The 18,283-nt window shown below is 40.6% G+C and overlaps 1 protein-coding gene across 3 annotated transcripts; it reads right to left on the minus strand.

Moving 5' to 3' along the window:
* Positions 1-3,396: 3,396 nt before the first annotated feature.
* On the minus strand, positions 3,397-13,395 carry LOC308109012 (E3 ubiquitin-protein ligase MARCHF9-like; the record flags this gene model as incomplete). 3 transcript variants are annotated; one of them, XM_080462349.1, is made up of 5 exons in its annotated part: positions 3,397-4,344; positions 7,523-7,715; positions 8,703-8,858; positions 11,926-12,220; positions 12,892-13,395. In XM_080462349.1, the coding sequence occupies 4 exons, from the start codon at positions 12,175-12,177 to the stop codon at positions 4,025-4,027; spliced, it is 921 nt and encodes a 306-aa protein (XP_080318475.1). In that variant the 3' UTR covers positions 3,397-4,024. The 3 variants fall into 3 exon arrangements, with proteins under 3 accessions (XP_080318475.1, XP_080318476.1, XP_080318474.1); XM_080462350.1 differs by having other exon boundaries at positions 11,932-12,220; positions 12,892-13,282; XM_080462348.1 differs by lacking the exon at positions 12,892-13,395 and having other exon boundaries at positions 11,932-12,291.
* Between the last annotated feature and the right edge of the window lie 4,888 nt (positions 13,396-18,283).

Genomic DNA, 18,283 nt, shown 5'->3' on the forward strand with positions numbered 1-18,283 from the left:
ATGCTATCTAGTTTTGCTTCTTTACATTAGTCCTGTGTCACACCTTCTTGCTAAAAAAAGAGAAAGAATCCTTGCTAGTTTGTATGATTGTGTCATGTTGATTTATTTCTACCTTGCAAATACCTCAAAATATGAAATAGTGCTGGTACACATGCCTCCTAAGTCTCTGGAATAGAAATGCACAAAAGCTATTTGTTTGAGAAACAAGTGTTTTAAGCAGGTTTCAAATATACACAAAATCTGCCAAAATGCAAAATTTAAACTAATCCTATTTTGTAGTACAGGTATGCTGATTTCCTGCAATGAAAAATGCAAAGCAAAATGAATCAGGTCGATTATATTTGGTCATATAAAGTGTTTGCTGTTGACTGATGGAGCCACTTGGATAAGGGGAGAAATATTTGTCACATGACCAAGTCCAGCTGACCACAGGGAAAGCATGACTACACCATGGACAGGTCCCAGTCTACCACAGGGCAATCACAGACAATTTACATGCAGACAATTTTAGGGTCAACAATCAGACAGTGAAGAAAACGAATGGAGGTCAGTTACATGTACCTCATAGTTGTACCTGTCTGTTTAAAAAGAGCACAACAAGAATTAAACTGAATTAAACCATCAGCTGACAATTTACTCCTCTTGGGCTCAATTTAAATCTTAAATCAGAGAGTCTGCAGAGTCTCACTAGCTGTCAGCTAACATCACAGGCATCCCGGGACTGTTCACTTCCTCTCCAACAATCACAACCTCTTCTCTCCCTGCTTCACATCAAGCCATCGCTTGTGTCTTTGGCGTCCTCGTATCCACACGCAGCCAGAGGTCCACTGGTTCTGGACCAACTGCGGCCCAAATTTTGATGAGCTTCCCCCCACTATATACAAAATACAGAATCACTGCGTAAAACAAAATGCCATTCAACTTAATAACTTTAAGAAAAAGAACGCAAAGAAACAAAAACAACAACTCGAGCATTGCCTCTCCGTAGAACTTCTACCTAAGATAAATTCATTTTGACACATATTATATCAACAAATTCAAAGAAGAAAAATTCAGAACGGAAGGAATGTTCAAATAACTGCAGACTTCAGATAACATCATTTATCAGGTAGAAATATCCCCCAATCAAAATAACTGAATCTTCTGCGTGGTATTGTGATGTTTTCTCTGCTGCCATCTTCACATCTTAACTTGGGTTTTGTTGTTTTCTGTCTGTTTGTTGTGTTTGTTTTGTTACAGTCTTTGGTCTCTATCTCCGATTCTCTGTACCTGTACTCTCCTGATCGTCTCAGATGATCCCTGGTTTGTCTTCATTGTATGTGTGCGTATACAGTAAATGGCTCAATGTCTCTCGTCATGTCAGTGCCAGTCAGTTTGTTGTTGTCATTGCATGTTTTTGTATTGATAGTCCTTTTCCACTCATTATTGTTTCTCTGATTCTCATCTGTCTTGACCTCGGGCCGATCCCTGGATCTGTGAGTATTTGGATTTCCCTTGTCGGACATTGTTGCCGTGCCCATGGATTTTCTGTGAACTGAACTCTGATCAAATTGACCTGAGAATAAATTGTCTCAGCTGCATCTCCGCTTAGTTTTTCTTTTGGGTTCTCTGTCTGTGTCCTGGCAGATAAGACGTCTCAGACCCCCTCTGCTCCTGTGGGACTTCTGTCTCTTTTGCCCATTGTTGACACACAAAAAAAACGTACATTCACTCCTCATAAACTTACCTGTATTGACTGGGAAAGTGTGACCTCCATGAGTAGCTCACAGCCTCACAAACTGCTCATACATAGGACTCTTGTGAGGTCTGTATTTGTATTAGTGCAAACAAAAAAATGAGGCAACCTAGTGCAGCATGAAGTCCTGAGTTCAGAGAAAGAATACTCTGTTCTCACTGCACACAACTGTAACACCACTAATATGCTGCTTACCTGGTTAATAGCATGGGATGAATTATTTTTTACAACCCAATTGTGTATAAAATGGATAGATGGATGGATTCCTTGTGTAAGAATAAGTTCACATTGCAAATTTTAACTGCCAAAGACCTCAGTTTTTGAGTAATTATCCTCATTTTTCTTCCAAGTAGTCACTGGTTATGGCTTTTAATATCAGCAATATATCAAAGATTAGATATATTCTAGATCATTTGCACCAAACTCCAGTCATCCATTTAAAATTCCTGTTAAAACTTTTCTTTGTTTTATATAAGCTGCCAGACATGTACAGTGGGGTTCATCTTTTTATCATTTTAAAATGATGCTTTGGCCGCAGCTCTGATAGTTTTCCCTATTTTTGTCCAGGTCCTGCTGATGCAATATGTAAATTAGATTGTATCATCTCTTAGCTTCGGGCTTCTTGTTCTAGAAACCATTTTCGTATTACTTCAAATACAGATAAGATGAATGAAATTGTGAATTACCTTTTTCACACTGTCTTTTGATATTTCGCTGGATGGCTGACAAGTGAAGAGCGACTGAGCATAACAGCACGTTACTAAAGTCTGTGACGGTTTAGGTCCCGGATAATAACTCACTCTGCCAAAAATCATCAGACATGAAGCTAATGGCAGCTCCCTCTGTGTTTGGGGAATATCGCCGAAAAGATCAAATGATGTGTTTAAAGAAAGACATCATCATCAGACAAAAAAAAAAAAAGAAGACTAACAGCAAAAAGCAGTCACGGGTTTTCAGATCCTTATTTTTAAAAATAACTCAACAAACTCTGCATTAAAAAAAAGATCTTTATATACAGCCTGTGATATCAAGGTGTGTTAATGCAAGTATATATAATGTTTTAATGTTATTTCAAATGTCATTTGAGCCATTATTTTTCAACCATTCATGTCACAATGCATTTTTAATATATCTTAACATCCCTCCATCTTCTATACCGCTTCATCCTGTTCAGGGTGACGGAGCGCTGGAGCTGATACCAGCTAACTATGGGTGAGGGCAGGGTTCCCGGTGCAAACCCACCGTGCAAACGCCACACAGTAATGCCCAGCCAGTATCTGACAACCCAGACCCTCCCAGTTGCTGTGAGGTAAGAGTGCTGACCACTGCGCCACCGTGTGGCCATGTCTTAAAATGGGAGATTTTCCAAAAGTATATTTATTTTCTATTTGAGTAGACCAACATTTCACTATTGCTTTGTGAAGTAACTACATAGGCAAATAGCATCTTTGGTATCAACATTGTCAGTCCATTTTCATGTGTTTCACTGATCGTAGACATTAAAATGATATATTTAGACATATTTACAACAAGCGCCCAATTCCTGCAATATCGCAGGACTTGCCCTGAAACTCCCGACTTGGTAAGATGAAGACTTTTTGTATTGGAAGAGATGCAACAAAATGTTTTGTTGTGAATAAACAAAACACAAGACACACTTTAGCTCAACAAAAATCTTTATTACAAAACATGAATTATACTTTCAGGGTATATTTTAAGTACATTTTAATTGATCCGTCGGTCTTACGAATCAGGCTTGCTTCAAGAGAAAACACTTTCAATCGACGAGATCACGTCTAACCCACACAAATTTGTGGAACAATCAAGGGGGGCACTGTAGTCACATGAGAGGAAGAACAATCAATTTCACCATAAAACTCTGATGGAAGTCAGATTCAAATTAAAAACAACAACAACACTTTTTATTTTTCTTCAGGAAAAGAAATTAATCAAAAAACAAAACAGTTCAATTACATTTTGAAACATTAGTCATGGTGGTAAAAAATGGCTAACAGCTTTACAAATAAAAGCTTCATGTTCACTTAATTGTATTTCTTATTGTTTGTTATTTCACAGTCTTTATTTTCAAAGACTCAGATAAAAGTGTAATGTTCTGATCCAAAAATTATATTACAGTAAAATTTTCAGTGTCCTCAGCTCAGCAACGATCTGAGAACGAAACAGGAGACAAGAAGTTTACGGCAGTGTTTTTATGGCAGATTAAGATTTTTTATTTATTTTTTCTCCGCTGAACGTTGTAGCACTTTTGTCGGTGTGTCTCACTCAGCCTCATACGGTGGTCACCCTCATGACCACCTCCTGGTTATTGTTGTGCAGGTTGTTGGGTCTTAGCTGGCTGAGGATGTACAAAATAGTGTAGCCACAGTGGTGGTGGAGAATAGTCCTGACATGCCGGCTCGCCCTGCGTTCGCTGTCCGTGACAACGTGAGAAGGGTCCCTCTCCATACGACTGGCGCCTTTACTGCTGGAGCTGATGGGGTCACCTAAGTCCTTCGCTTTCTCATAATTCAGCACCTTCCACTGCTGGTTCACCGCCTGCCAGCGCTTAAAGATCCGGTAAACAGACGATCCTTCATGGATTATAAGGCCTGGGTATAAAAGGACGACAGGGTTGGGGAGGTTGAGGCAGGAAGCGGGGTTACATATCGACAAACACCGGATTGTTCCACAGGGATCACGGAGCAGTAAACAGTACAGCCCTAATACCACCTATATGTTCTCAATAATAGAACGATTACAGGCACTTAACTTGTTTGTGGTCTGAGGAGACCACATGTTCATGAAAATCCCTTCACAAACAAAAAAAACCATATACATTGCAGTTTGGAGCGAAACACAAACATGCTGGTATAAAAGGTGGAATATCTTCAGGTTAGAGTGAAAGTGGGACACACATCTTCTAATGAAGATCCTATTCATATTTTATTACCGTCCTATTGGCCTTTAACTCTGGCGTTTGCATGTTTGCATGTCTGAGTGTGTACTCAGATTTCCTCCGAAGGTCTAAAAACAGGCGTTTTAGGTTAATTGGGGACATTAAACTGCCCTCGGGTGATGAATCGATAAATAGATAATATTCTGCTGGACTGGTATAAGTTTGCAGCTACAACAGTTTTTACCTTTCTAAAACAAAAAAAGGCTTTTGATGGTCTTTTATATTGCTACTGTGAATATTTTAGTTCTTCTATTTAAAGGAGAGTATGTGAAGTCAGACTGGTGCTGCACATCAGGGTTCAGCTTGCAGTCTGTTGCAGAGTTATTGGATGGAGTTAAGATCAGAGCTCAGTGGAGTTCAGCCAGCTTCTTCTACATCAAACTCATACCACAACGCCACGTTATGGACCTCGCCTTGTTCAGTGGGTTACAGTCATGATTCCCTAAAAGGATGAAGTCGAGGTTTGTCCTAAAGCTTTATATAAGCAGAATGATTGAATTCACTTGAACTTTAAGGGAATTGAATTATTATAACACACTGGAATTATAACACAAACACTCAAAGTGATTCACAAATTTAAAAAAAATATTTCTATTGCATAAAACTATGTTGTTGTATTCTATTTATATCGTATACTAACTCTATGAGTGTGTATTTCAGTACATCCACACAGTCCATGTACCTGCAGGTGTACAAATCTGATATGAGTGAGCGATATGAATCTTTTTCAATTTTTATTTTCCTGGCCTTGGGATGAGAGTGGGTGACTTTTGATTTGTTCTTGCCTGTGTGTCAATAAGAAAAGCAATAAATAAAGTTCTTCAAAATATAGATGGGTTATTAGGAAATAACCTTTTCCAACAGGCTCCACAAGGGCCGGACGAGGTGGCTTCTCTTCCTCAGTGGGCTCTGGCCCAGCAGACCTTAGTGAGTTATGGACTTGGTTAGACATTGTCAGGTTTAGCATTTATTGGTTATTTGTACCCTTGTTTGTTCTACCCAAACATTTTGATTTTTTCACAAACAGCAACAGTCTGACTTGTCTGCGTTCTTTGCTGTGGGTCGCAACACAGTTCATTTTGGACTTAAGTGAAATTTATGGGAATGAGTGTCTCCAATACTTAGGCCAGTTTGGCTTTGTTCATTTGGGGTTGTACTTTTTACTGCTGCGTGAATTGAATTTGTTGAAACATGCTCTTAGGTTTTACAGTGTTGAGGTCAGCGATGGTTCACTCCACTAAACAGCTGCTCCAGACTCCTGTGGCAACATGCTTTGTGTTCGGTGACTAAAATGCTCGCATGCAGCAGTTTGGCCTTGAAATCAAAGCCCCGAAACTCCTGGCACACAGTTTGGAGCTGATGTTAATGCCAGAGGAAGTTTGAACTCTGCATTTCATACAGACAGTCAACACAGTGTTGGCACTTTTTAAATACTCTGGGCCTCGGGACCTGGCAACCCTGGACTGTAACTTCCCATGGTCCAACACTTCCTGACTGTAGGTCCTGCACACATCCAGTTGGCCATGATATCACATATATTTATTAATGGGCAGCTCCAGGTTCTAAGAGACCGATTGGTTTATAAATGTTTGCAAAGTCTGACTTCACAGCAAATGTGTTGATGTTGTGAACCTGAATGAAACATCCGAGTTCATTTAGCAAAACGTGTGTCAGCAGACATGTGTTTCTGTGAAGAAGTAGCAGCAAATATTTGAAAATGTCTCAGTATCTCAAGAGTTGTAGGCTTTTTCATAAAGAAGATCTTTTAAGGGCGGCGTGGTCGTACAGTGCATGGATGCTTCAAAGGAGAAAGAGCTGAACATACTGTGTGAGGTACTTCCTGTGCTTGTGAGTTTTTTTTTTTTTTTTTTCCAGGTGCTTCAGTTTCCTTCAACAATTCAACCCTGCTCGTTGGATTAAACCGTGTGAATGTGTGGGTGACTGTTTGTCTCTGTGTGTGTTTGATTTGTGACCCTCCCAGAAGGTACTGAGGTTTTCTCACACTGTTGGCTGAGACAGTTTCCAGTGAGCCAAGTCAAAGTGAAGTAGGTCGGTAAAGATGTGTTTATTGATACTGAAGCTCCTAACTTGGGTCACCACAGTGGATAGAGTCATGTTGGATTTGGTACAAGCTTTAAAAGCAGATGCTGTGCCTGGTGCAACCTGAGCAGATGGGGGTCAATGGCCTTGCTCAAGGGCCCCCAGTAGTGACTCAATGGCAAAGAGATTTGAACAGCAGATTTCTTGTTACAAGCTTGTTTTCTCTGATGTAAGGCATCAGTTCATCCAGTTCTTTTGTTGCTTTTGCCTGTTTGGTCGGGGGGGGGGGGGGGGGGGGCTACCTATTTGATGAGTGTGATTTTATGCACCACAGAGGTTTCAATCGTCGTTAATCAAATTATACCACCAGGAATGCAAGTGATTAGCCTCCAAATCATTGTGCAGCATGGCAATATTCTCAACCCAAAGAACAAGGCAGCTTGCAGCAGATGGTCTGAATCCCACAGAGCGCTGATTTCAACGTCACAGAGTCAATCTGGGACCACATGAACATGCACGAGAAACAAAGACAGACTGAATCTACACCACTGAGAGCAGGTTCACCTTGGAAGCAACTTGGACCTTAAAAAAGCACGAGCCGTCAACTGGTATTAACCGAATGGATCTAAACGGTTAATAATCCTTCCTGAAGTGACTTTTAAATTATACATTTGTAGATCTAGAAATCAAAAGAGCCAAATCTGTGAATGTGACACTTGCGTGTTGAAATTGAAACCACGTGTTTAAAAAGACAAGACAAAAAATACAGCCACGTTATTATTGATTCTTACCTATACAAACGATGTCCATGAAGCCGTACATGCCATAGCATATCTGGAAAAGAAGGTCCTGTCGCTGCCATTTGGCCGAGGGGCTGAGCGAGGACCACACCAGCCAGGAAATACTTGCGATGAGGAACAGAGAGCCCAGGATAATGGCTGCAATCTGCACCTTCTCAATCACAGTCAGAGAGATGGCTTGCCACTGGACACACACAGCGAGACACAAAAACACACGGAAACAGTCATTTGGGTGCAAACTGCAAAACGATTCCTGATTATTTGACATAATAGCGGAGGCCTGTTTTGCCTGGGTCCCAGACAAAATCTTTACTGAAAGAAGTGTTGCAGCACCTCTACGGAGCGCAGGGCTTACAAATGGTCGTTTTTAGCGTCAGCACATAATTTAGTTCACAGAACAGTTGAATGATTTGCAGGATATTGAGGATAGACATAACTTTCTCTGAGGATGAACACAATACAAAATAACATGTTTGTAGTCTTTTATCATTTCACAGCCAGGAGCAGTCATATAATTATATTTGTCTAATAGTTTAAGACCCCTAACACTGGACCATTTCCTCATTGAGCCTCTGCAATTTGGTAATATAAACTAATATTAAGATAAACTTGAATTCTATAAATGTACATTTGAAAATGTCAAAGTACTTTACATTAATTCCCTCATGCTTTGCTCTATTATTTGTAGCTTATGTGAAAGTAGTAGTTCAAATATTTCGCTTTTCATTTTAAAAAAGCTGACACCTGATTGATACACAAAGCTGTGAACTGTATGTATCATCCTGAGAGGTGAAATACCGGAGCTATATTTTGTGTGATCATATATGAAGCTGGGGCCCTTTGGGGATACTTTCACTTATGTTTGTTGTCTAACAACATAGGAAATCATGTGTCAGTTCAGAGAGATGTGCATTGTTTTTGTTGCCTTTATCATTACAAACAATACAACCAGGCAACGTATATGCTTCCTGACAGATAAGTTCGCTTTTCTGCTTCAGTTCAGGCACTGGGTTGTATCTGTTCCAATGCAATCACTGTACACATTGGAACTTTGTGCACAATCTTGAGCCTGGCATGTCTCAAAATGGAATAATTTCACTATTTGACCATTGACCTTTCGATGATGGATGGTAAAATTGAGGGGAAACAGCAAACAGGCTGCCAAATGTACCTGCAGTGGGTTTTTGGTGCTAATAGCCAGGACCTGGTACTTGAAGTAGCAGAGCTCGCAGCTCCAGGAGCCCCTCTCACTGATCCAGCGGATCAAGCAGGACTGATGAGTGCAGCGCACAGAGCCATCACAGCGACACGGGCTCAGCAACTCCCCCTGCAGGACAACCAGGACAGGTGCATCAAAAACAACTCTTTACACAAGCTTTTGTTAACATCCATCTATCTATCTATCTATCTATCTATCTATCTATCTATCTATCTATCTATCTATCTATCTATCTATCTATCTATCTATCTATCTATCTATCTATCTATCTATCTATCTATCTATCTATCTATCAATGGATTTCGTGGAGGTTATGTGAGGAATAATATTAATAATACTTCTCTGCAATACAATCATAGTTAGCTTGGCACAGTGACATGTAACCCAGGAGTAAAGACTGATCTCTCGTTCTGTTTCTTTGTCTTTAAATAAACATACATATTATTGTTCACTGCCTCTACCTCATGATGCTGCATTGTCTCCAACAGTGGAGAAAAGGACAGTACATCACAGACTTATTTTTCCAAAGCATCTTAGATGTTGTTCAGTCTCTATCTTCAGTCTGACAGCTTTGCTCTGACAATTGTGGAGCCTCTTGCCCTGATTCACTGTCATTTCCTACTACTTTGAACAATTATTTGGCTCTTCTGAGCAGCTATTTTGTGCTGGTGAAGTAGTGACACAAGGCTTCTCGACAAGGTGTCTTATTACAAGGACATCAAATAATTGTTCTCCATTTTCTGGAAGTCTGGAAGTATATAGCTATATATATATGAGACCATCAAGGATAGATAACAAAAAACAAGTAGAATTGACAATCATTAAATGGCCGGATTGTATTTCCAAGCCTTGTATTTTTAAAATTTTTCATTCTTTTATAATTTTTGTTTGAGTAGCTATAAAACATTATTTGGTGATAGACATTTTTTCATGCATATAATAAAATAATTTAATGGTTATGTGACATCCCATTGAAGCGTTAAATGCACATCTACATAAGTAGCTTCTACTTAATTAACTTGTTTTCATGTATATATACATATTTTTTATTGTAGTCACTATTATTAAATTGTCTTCAAATGCTAAACCATGAAGTTCTGCGTCCTTGTTGTAGTTTGGAAATTGTTTACCTGACATCGTATTTGGATGTCAGGACTATTACAACCACATGAAGGAAGATGTACTTCACAACAGCAGTAAAGTGGTGCAGTGCAGTGGTTAGCATTCTGACCTCACACTCGGGAGGTTAGAGTTCAAATCCTGGCACAGGTCCTGAACGAGCAAGAATAAATTAGCTGTGTGTGTGTGTGTGTGTGTGTCTCTAGCTTGCTTAAAGTGGCCATGGATGGATGGAAACATAATTCCACAAACATGTGTGAGCCTATTAGGGGCTTTATCTAACTGCAGTGGCTCACTCAGCCCAAAAGAAAATTTGGAATGGCATTTTTGGTGCAATGATCAGCACACAATGTGACACACTTGCAGACGTCCTGTGAAAGGTTTCTGGCAGCTGATCCATATTTAATTACAGCTAATCACTGTATAAAAATGAGCACATCTCATTACCATCAAGCTATTTCATGCATCACATGAGATGAGTGCATAGTTATGTGCTGACTTGGAAGGAAAATACAATGGGTGGATGATTTTTGTGAATATCATCCAGTACCCGCCACGGAATATCCAAAAGGTATGTATGCCTTTACATCCTATGCAGCAGACACTGAAAACATGCATCAGTGTGACAGTGTGTGATATTCTGGGTGCGTATTTGCTGCTTAACACCTTCGTCTGAACACAGTTTGCTTCTCTCGTGTCACTTTCCCGTAGCCTCAAAAGAAATCACAGGACATCTGGTGCAGGTTTTAGTTGTCAGTATGAGACTCCCCGAGGCTCTCGGACTGACAACGCTCTCACACATCTCACTTTATATTTCAGCCTCACTCTAGGTTATGCACTAGCTCTTTAATTACTTGTATATCTGGAGGTTAAATTAAAAAAAAGAAAAAGAAGAAGAAGTTTTTCTGAGACCTCCAGGAAAGTTTGTTTCTTCAAGGTTGAGTTCACCTGCCACATTTTAATGGACTCAGTTCACAAAACACTTGATAGAGAATTTTCCCAAAACATTTTAGGCTTTTGTTTATTTGTGACTGTGTGTGTGTGTGTGTGTGTGTGTGTGTGTGTGTGTGTGTGTGTGTGTGTGTGTGTGTGTGTGTGTGTGTGTGTGTGTGTGTGTGTGTGTGTGTGTGTGTGTGTGTGTGTGTGTGTGTGTGTGTGTGTGTGTGTGTGTGTGAGTGTGTGTGTGTAGAGGAAATTTCTGATGGACTTTGTGTAACCTTCCTGTATCCTTAGGGAATTATCACACGTTTATTCCCTGTATTAAAGGACGCAAACATACTGAACAGATACTGCCTCCTTCATATAAATTTTTTCAAAAATATATGGATTTCACAACTCAAACTCTGTTTACAGGTCTTCAAGAGGACTGCTGCACATGTGAAATCTTGCTATAAAACCCTTTAAAGCCTGAGGCTGGCCCACTGCGGGGTCAATTGAGTCAATAATCATCATTGTGCAGCTTACTCTTCATATACGCTTGAGGCGGGCAGCTCAGGGCAAAACCTGCCTCAAGTGTCACACACCCAGATCTCAAACCAAAACATGTAGAGCACCCTTTCTGAAGCTTGACACATCCTTGAAAGTCAGAGTCTGAAATCCTTCGCCACAAATCTACTGTATAATACTTGAAAGACATTTTAACTGAAATTACAAGGAGAAAAAGGCTTAGAAGGTTGCACACCAGCGCTTTCTGGGTAATAGTGGTTTGCATTAGCAATTCCAGGCCCAGTATTTTGGTGTAGAGTTTACATATTCTTCCTGTGCATGCCACAGTTATTTTTTTTTTTTTGGCTATCCCAGCTTCCTCCCAAAATCCCAGAACATGTGTATTAGATTAAGGTTTTGAATGGTTTTAAATTGCTGGTAGATCATTTATTGCATTGTATGGACTGAGTGTAAAAGTAAACTTCTCCCCTCCTTCAGCTTATCACATACATTGAGGCTCCTGCTGACTTAAGCAATTAACTGAACTGACTCAAAGACTGATTTGCTCATGCAGAGTTACAATAATCCACTTTCCACAAAACACAAAAACAAGGATGGTTCGATATCTGACCTTTACCTTCTCCGGCCCCTGGAAGCAGATCCGGCACTGCGGTGATCGCATCCCGCTCTCAGAGAGACTTGGCAGGGAAGAAGCGTCCAGGCCTCCTCCTCCTGCATCTTCTCCCTGGGTTTTGCCTCCTTCTTTGTCCTCAAAGGCCAGGCTGCGTGGCCGAGGGTCAGAGCCGTAGTATTCCTCCTCATCGTCCCGGTGAGAGCAACTCAGCTGCGGCCATCCACAGCCTCCTATAGCCAGTCCTCTCATCCTGGGCTGCGTGTCCGGGTCTGTGCCTGTGTCAGTCCTCCTGCTTGATCCAGAGCGCATCAGTAGCAACACTTTGAGTTCATTGAAAAACATCCGGATCCGATACTTAAACATGCTTCAGCAGCTTTACTCACACAGGCACGAGTGCTCTGTGAAACAATAGAGCCTTCACAATGACTGTGGCAGCTCTGTCTCAACCATTTTATTATTATTATTATTATTATTATTATTATTATTATTATTATTATTATTATAATTTAGGCATTTGAACAGTGGCATTCAAGTGGACAGATCACATCTTATTAAGAAGTAACACACAGATATGGCACGCAGAAAAACATGATAGGCTATTAGATCAGCCCATAGCTCTTTGCATATCCTGTTGTTATAGCATGTGCACCGCAATCCAGCCAATAGGGAAGGGTTATTTTTCATGGATAGAGGCGTTTTCTTTCGGGATTCAATGGAGGCTGAGAGCCAGGAGCTGAGCGGCACCAGCATTAATGTCAGGGGGCTCCAGCAGCATCTCCAGCCCGGCTGTGTGCCCGCATCCCGGGGTCGGATGCTTTCAGAGCAGCGGGGCTGTCTGAGGACCCCCCTCCCCGCAAAATGTTTTCCTCGGAACAGCAGAGGCGAGCGAGCCTGCGGGGGTTTGATATTAAATCCTATAAACAACTCAGTCCAATCCGGTGTGTGTATCAGTTTCTCATTTACCTCCGGGAGGGGGGGCGAGATGAGTCTACGGCAGGTGACAGGCGAGCATCCTTTGTTGTCTCGCGGTGGCGTCCATCAGCTCACCGCTCCTTCCTCCTGCCTCCTCTTCCTCCTCTTCCTCTTCCTCGCCGCCGGAGCCTCTGCTGCGGGGCTGCTCGCGGGCGGATGGAGCGGGTTTTGTCCCGCAACCTTCCTCTTTGACAGCCCGCCTCACAAAGTTGCAGTCCAGCGGGTTGGATGCGGAGAGGAAAAAACAAAGGCCGACGAACAATAAAAATCCATTTCAGGACAACTTGTGATGCTACTTCTCATCTCATCCACCTCTGCGCCACAAATCAGGAAGAGAGAGAGAGAGAGAGAGTGTGTGAGAGAGAGAGAGAGAGAGAGAGAGAGAGTGTGTGTGTGAGAGAGAGAGAGAGAGAGAGAGAGAGAGAGAGAGAGAGAGAGAGAGAGAGAGAGAGAGAATGCCAGATATGGATTCCTGCAAACACAAAATGAGCCGACAGCAGACCGCAACTCCCCCTTCCGGGTTGCTAAAAACAACCGCGAATCATCACCATCACCACCATCTTCATCATCGTCACCATCATCGCATCTTCACCAAATCACAGCCTCCGGGAATCAAATAAAGTCTCACTTCACCCTGGCCTCTTTCCCCTCATCGCCTCTTGGGATTTAAAAAAAAAAATTAAATAATTTATGAATGATTTGCGCGATTGTCAGCTCGAAATACGAAACTTGTTCACGTGGAGAGCCGCCACATCTTCATCCTGTCCCCCAGCCTCCGACAGCCGAGGAGGATAAGCTCCATCCATCCATCCATCCATCCATCCATCCATCCATCCATCCATCATCCATCCATCCGCCGATGTGCTGATGAGCTGGAGAGGCAGCTGCCGTGATATTAACGTGACGTGGAGACCACGTGCTCATCTGATCGTCTTATCGTTGACAAAACATCTGAAGATATTTTAATAACCCAGGAGAGTGTGTGAGCAAAGATACCACTTTAAGTTAGAGAGGGTCTCAAGGTATGTGTGTCCAGGGTGTTTCCAGGGATGAGCTCCAGTGCCCCGTGACACTGAACTGGATAAAGTGGTAGAAGATGGATAAGTATTGCATTTTCTGTGCCTCTTATTATGACACACAGCTTGGAAGGTTGTGGGCTCAAATATTGGCCTTCCTGTGTGGAGTTTGCAAGAACATGCATGAGGTTAATTGCTGTTCGGAGGTGTGAGTGTGTGTGTGTGTGTGTGTGTGTGTGTGCTTGTCTGTCTCTCTGTGTTCGGCCTGTGACTGACTGGTGACCTGTCCAGCCTGTATCCTGCACATAGGCAGCTGTGATTGGCTCCAGCGCCCTGCAACCCTGCACACGATATAGCTGTAAGGGATGGATGGATTTGAAGGAATGTCAGCATGTGCGCCAATTGAAGCTTCTGTTTTTACAAACAAATAAGAGCAGTTGTGGCAGTTTGTGAAAGCAGCTAATGATCCAAACTTCATGAAATAAACTCATCCTGACTATTATTAAGAAAATATTCAGAGGAGAAAATATTTTTGTTGTTAAAAACAAAGATGTGGACTCTGTGTTCCACACATTGTTCTGTTTCACTTCAAATCTGCAGCCAGCCATGAAGAAATCTGTTTGTTTCCTCTTTTTTCTTTTTTTAACACTCATTATTTTGAATACACAGTTAACGACATCTCACGTGTTTTTGCTTTTCTTCGATTCATTTAAATTGTCTCAAAATCCGCTTGTTAATCATCTCATCACTTTCAGTTGTTCCAAACTGTGCAGATGCTGGATAAATGGTTCCTTTTAGAATAACAAGCAGTCTTCTGAAGGTTTCAAGTAGTCGTTTGATAAATCCCTGGGCCATTAATGGAAATAACCTAATTAACTATCAATTTCATATATGATTCATTATTACTCTCAATAAGCACTCAGCAAACCCAGCTTCAACAAGGTGTTTAGTTGATGTCTAATATTTTTTTTAAGATAAATTAATTATGAGCAGTAATACTGACAACTTAAAGTACATACCATTTTGAAACATGTCACAAATATACATTGGATTATAATCTATGTAAATATGGACTAAGGCTAAAAGTGAGATGAAACATCAGAAACAAATAACGACGCTGTGATCCAGACAAACAATAAGTAACTTGGAGGTGCTGGGAAAAATAATGTCCCATTTTCAGGTATTTTATAATGATGTGTTGTCGTCTGTAAGGTGACATGAGGTTAGATGGCTGGATTGTGAATTAAACCACACTGACATTTCTCTACAATAATGGTGTAAACAAATTGTGCTACTCAGAATCATTAACAGAAGCTTACTCGTACAGCAAATTGCATGTAACCAATACGATTGTAAAAGCTTGTCATTAAAAGAAAACTGATAAGGCGTACTGGGAATGAACATCAAGTTATAGCATACTGTATGTGTGACTGACATATAAACTATTCTCAAATGTACACAAAAATTGTGTTTGGTGAATGTTTTATGTATTGTGAAAGTGCCTCTTGGCAAATAAATATACATTTGGGAAGCCTGATTATTTCCCTTTTGAATGTCTGACAAGGAACATGCATTTGTGGGATGGGTATGAACGCTCTCGTGAAAAGAATTGCCAATACCTTTGTGCAAATACCGAACAGCTTCTCTTTTCTGCCGATTGTTGCTTGGTTGATTGGATGACAGACGGTACGTCGGCCCTTTACCGTTGATTCATTTAGTAAACAGCAGCATCAGTAGCATGAGGAGGAGTCAAATACAGCCACTCTATCAGGACACCTCGTCTTTACTTATGCAAACACGTGCACATTTTAATTTGTTTTCATGTTTTTAAGTTGTATTTTTTTTTTTTTGACACTGCTCACTGGAGAATTTGATTAATTCTATTCTTTCTACTCTTGTTCTTCAATAACCTTTTTAGAATATTTCAAGCATTGCCGTTTGCCTTGTTGCCAGCTCTGCAAAGGCCTCACTCTCTCTCAGCCGGCTTCATGTTTTCACCTTGAATACTTTATCTTCCCACTTCCACTTGACATTTCCCACAACTGCTTCTGCAGTTCACTTCAGCCCAAACAGTTGTAGTCGCATTAAGGTTTTTACTGTGAAGGCTTGATGATCTACTGCAGCATTACCTTCCTGCTGGGCCAGAGCCTCGTCAGAGACCGAAGCATGTGATGAAGGGTTTCTACTGCTTTTGTAATCGCAGCCATGCCAGTTAGAGGTTCCTTGAATCCTGATGGAAACCTAACAACATTGACAGCAAAAATCTCCTCTGAACCATCGCAGCCCCGTCTTCTTGTTTTACAGCAGGAAACCACTCATCTCCTCTGCGTCTCACACAAATTGCACTTTGAGCCATCCATCCATCTTGTGTACCCGCTTTACCCTACGTAAGGCTGCTGATCGCCGTGAAAAAAAATCCTGCTGGATTCATTTATTATTTTAAAACGTCTTTCAATTTACCAACATTTTCAAAAGGTTGTTGTGTGTTACAGTTGTGTTGTATTTACTGGTTCGTCCTGGAGTGTAGCAGTCACAATATGTCGGTGTCACTGACATGTATCTATGTCTTCCTGTTTGTCACACATTTTTCTCCGGACAGTGGAAATAGTTGAGCTATATTTTAAAATGTGGGACGCATTTATGTGGACTCTAATCTGATGATTTATTAACCTGTGATATCTAAAGCAGGTAACATTAAGGAATGTATCCTCGGCTGAGGAGAGATCTCTTGATGTTCCTTTCATGGTTAGTCCTTAGAGCCGGTTTTATCTCAGCGTTTGAAGGGTTTTGTGTTGTTCTTAAAAAATACTCAGAGTGCTTCAACTTTCCCAGAATGATGGGCCTTCACGGTCGTGGCAGATCCTCGTATGTTCTTGTTCACGTCCCCCTATTATGTTTACTTATTGAAGTTTACCTTAATATATTCATGCTGTTCTAATGTGGGAACTAAAACCCAAGATTGTCGTATGTTTGATAATTCCAATAAAAGGATCCAATTCACTTCGCTTCCATTCAATTCAAGATTGTTATTGAGTTTTTCTCACTGGACTATGCAGGCATAAAGAAGTCTAACAGAGCTACTGTATTTGCTGCTCGACACATAAGCCACATAAGGTGGTGAGCGCGCAGCACTAGTGTATGTACTATCAGCAAAAACAGAGACGTCTTTGAGAAATCTTAAAAATATTAAACACGTTTTGGTTTATTAACTTTTTTTTGACACCTCCGATGAATTAAAAAAGAATCTATAGTTAGACATCGTCAGTGTTGCTTTATTGCAACCGGCCATTTTACATCAAAGACATAATGAAGCCTGCACACAATGTTTAAGACATTAATATGAAATGGCATTACTTGTGTAAGTACATAAAAAGCTTGGACCAGCAGTGTAAGTGTATTTACTAAAACATGTAAAAGAAGGAACAGAGCATAAAAGTTGAAAGTTTCAGTAAACAGAATTGTGTGCGACATTTGTGTGCTGCTGTGACACAGCAAATCAAGCGGTAAATAAAAAAGATTGAAATTAAATTTGGCTATAAACACGTGTGTTGTGCTGTACTTTCAGTCAGCCTACATGAAACACACCATTATGTACTCTAACTTTTCTATTCATCTGCGTGATTGCTTTAATTATTGAGAAGGTTGTTTACGTCACATTGTTCTATTTGTATTCAAGCGAGACATTCTTTTTAAAACTAATCATGATCATACCTGCAAAACCTTTTTGGAAATAGAGAGATCTAAACAGCTTGAAATGTGTTGGGTTTTTTTCACGAGTAGGCCTATATATGTTCTCCTTTTTTATTCATCTGTATGTTATGGCACTGTATGCTTGACTGCTTTATTTTTTTTTCTTTAAATATGAATTTAGTCTATATTATTTAAAATAGATTAAAACAAATTGTTAAGGTGTCATTTTGAGATCTGTTCTTTAATCTGACCAGTATCACATTCGTTTTGGACTTGGGATGGAGAGGTTGCAGGTTCGATACCCACAGGGGACAGGTCAACACTGTGTAGTCCTGAGCATGACCCTTGACCCCCACCCCCACTCCCAGAGTGCCCTAATGTTAGTTTATTTAGTTACTTAGTTAGTTAGTTAGGGTATTACACTGATTCTAAACTTTTGAGGGATTTGTTCCACGCTAACGTGTTTATACAGTATGTGTTAGTTTGCATGTGTTTATTATGTGTTGTAATTTGTAAGCAGCTGTGATTCGTGTGATTCATGTTATAAATAAGAGGATCTTCTGACTAATTTGCACTTCAGCAACAGTAAATATGTTTACATCTGTTTACCAATGCATAATAGCGGGCGGTGAGTATAATAACTGTTATAAACTCCAGGGAAAGTTTTTGGCTGAAGC

Source organism: Lipophrys pholis (genome assembly GCF_963383615.2).
Source record: "Lipophrys pholis genome assembly, chromosome: 4".
In the NCBI taxonomy this organism is placed as follows: Eukaryota; Metazoa; Chordata; class Actinopteri; order Blenniiformes; family Blenniidae; genus Lipophrys; species Lipophrys pholis.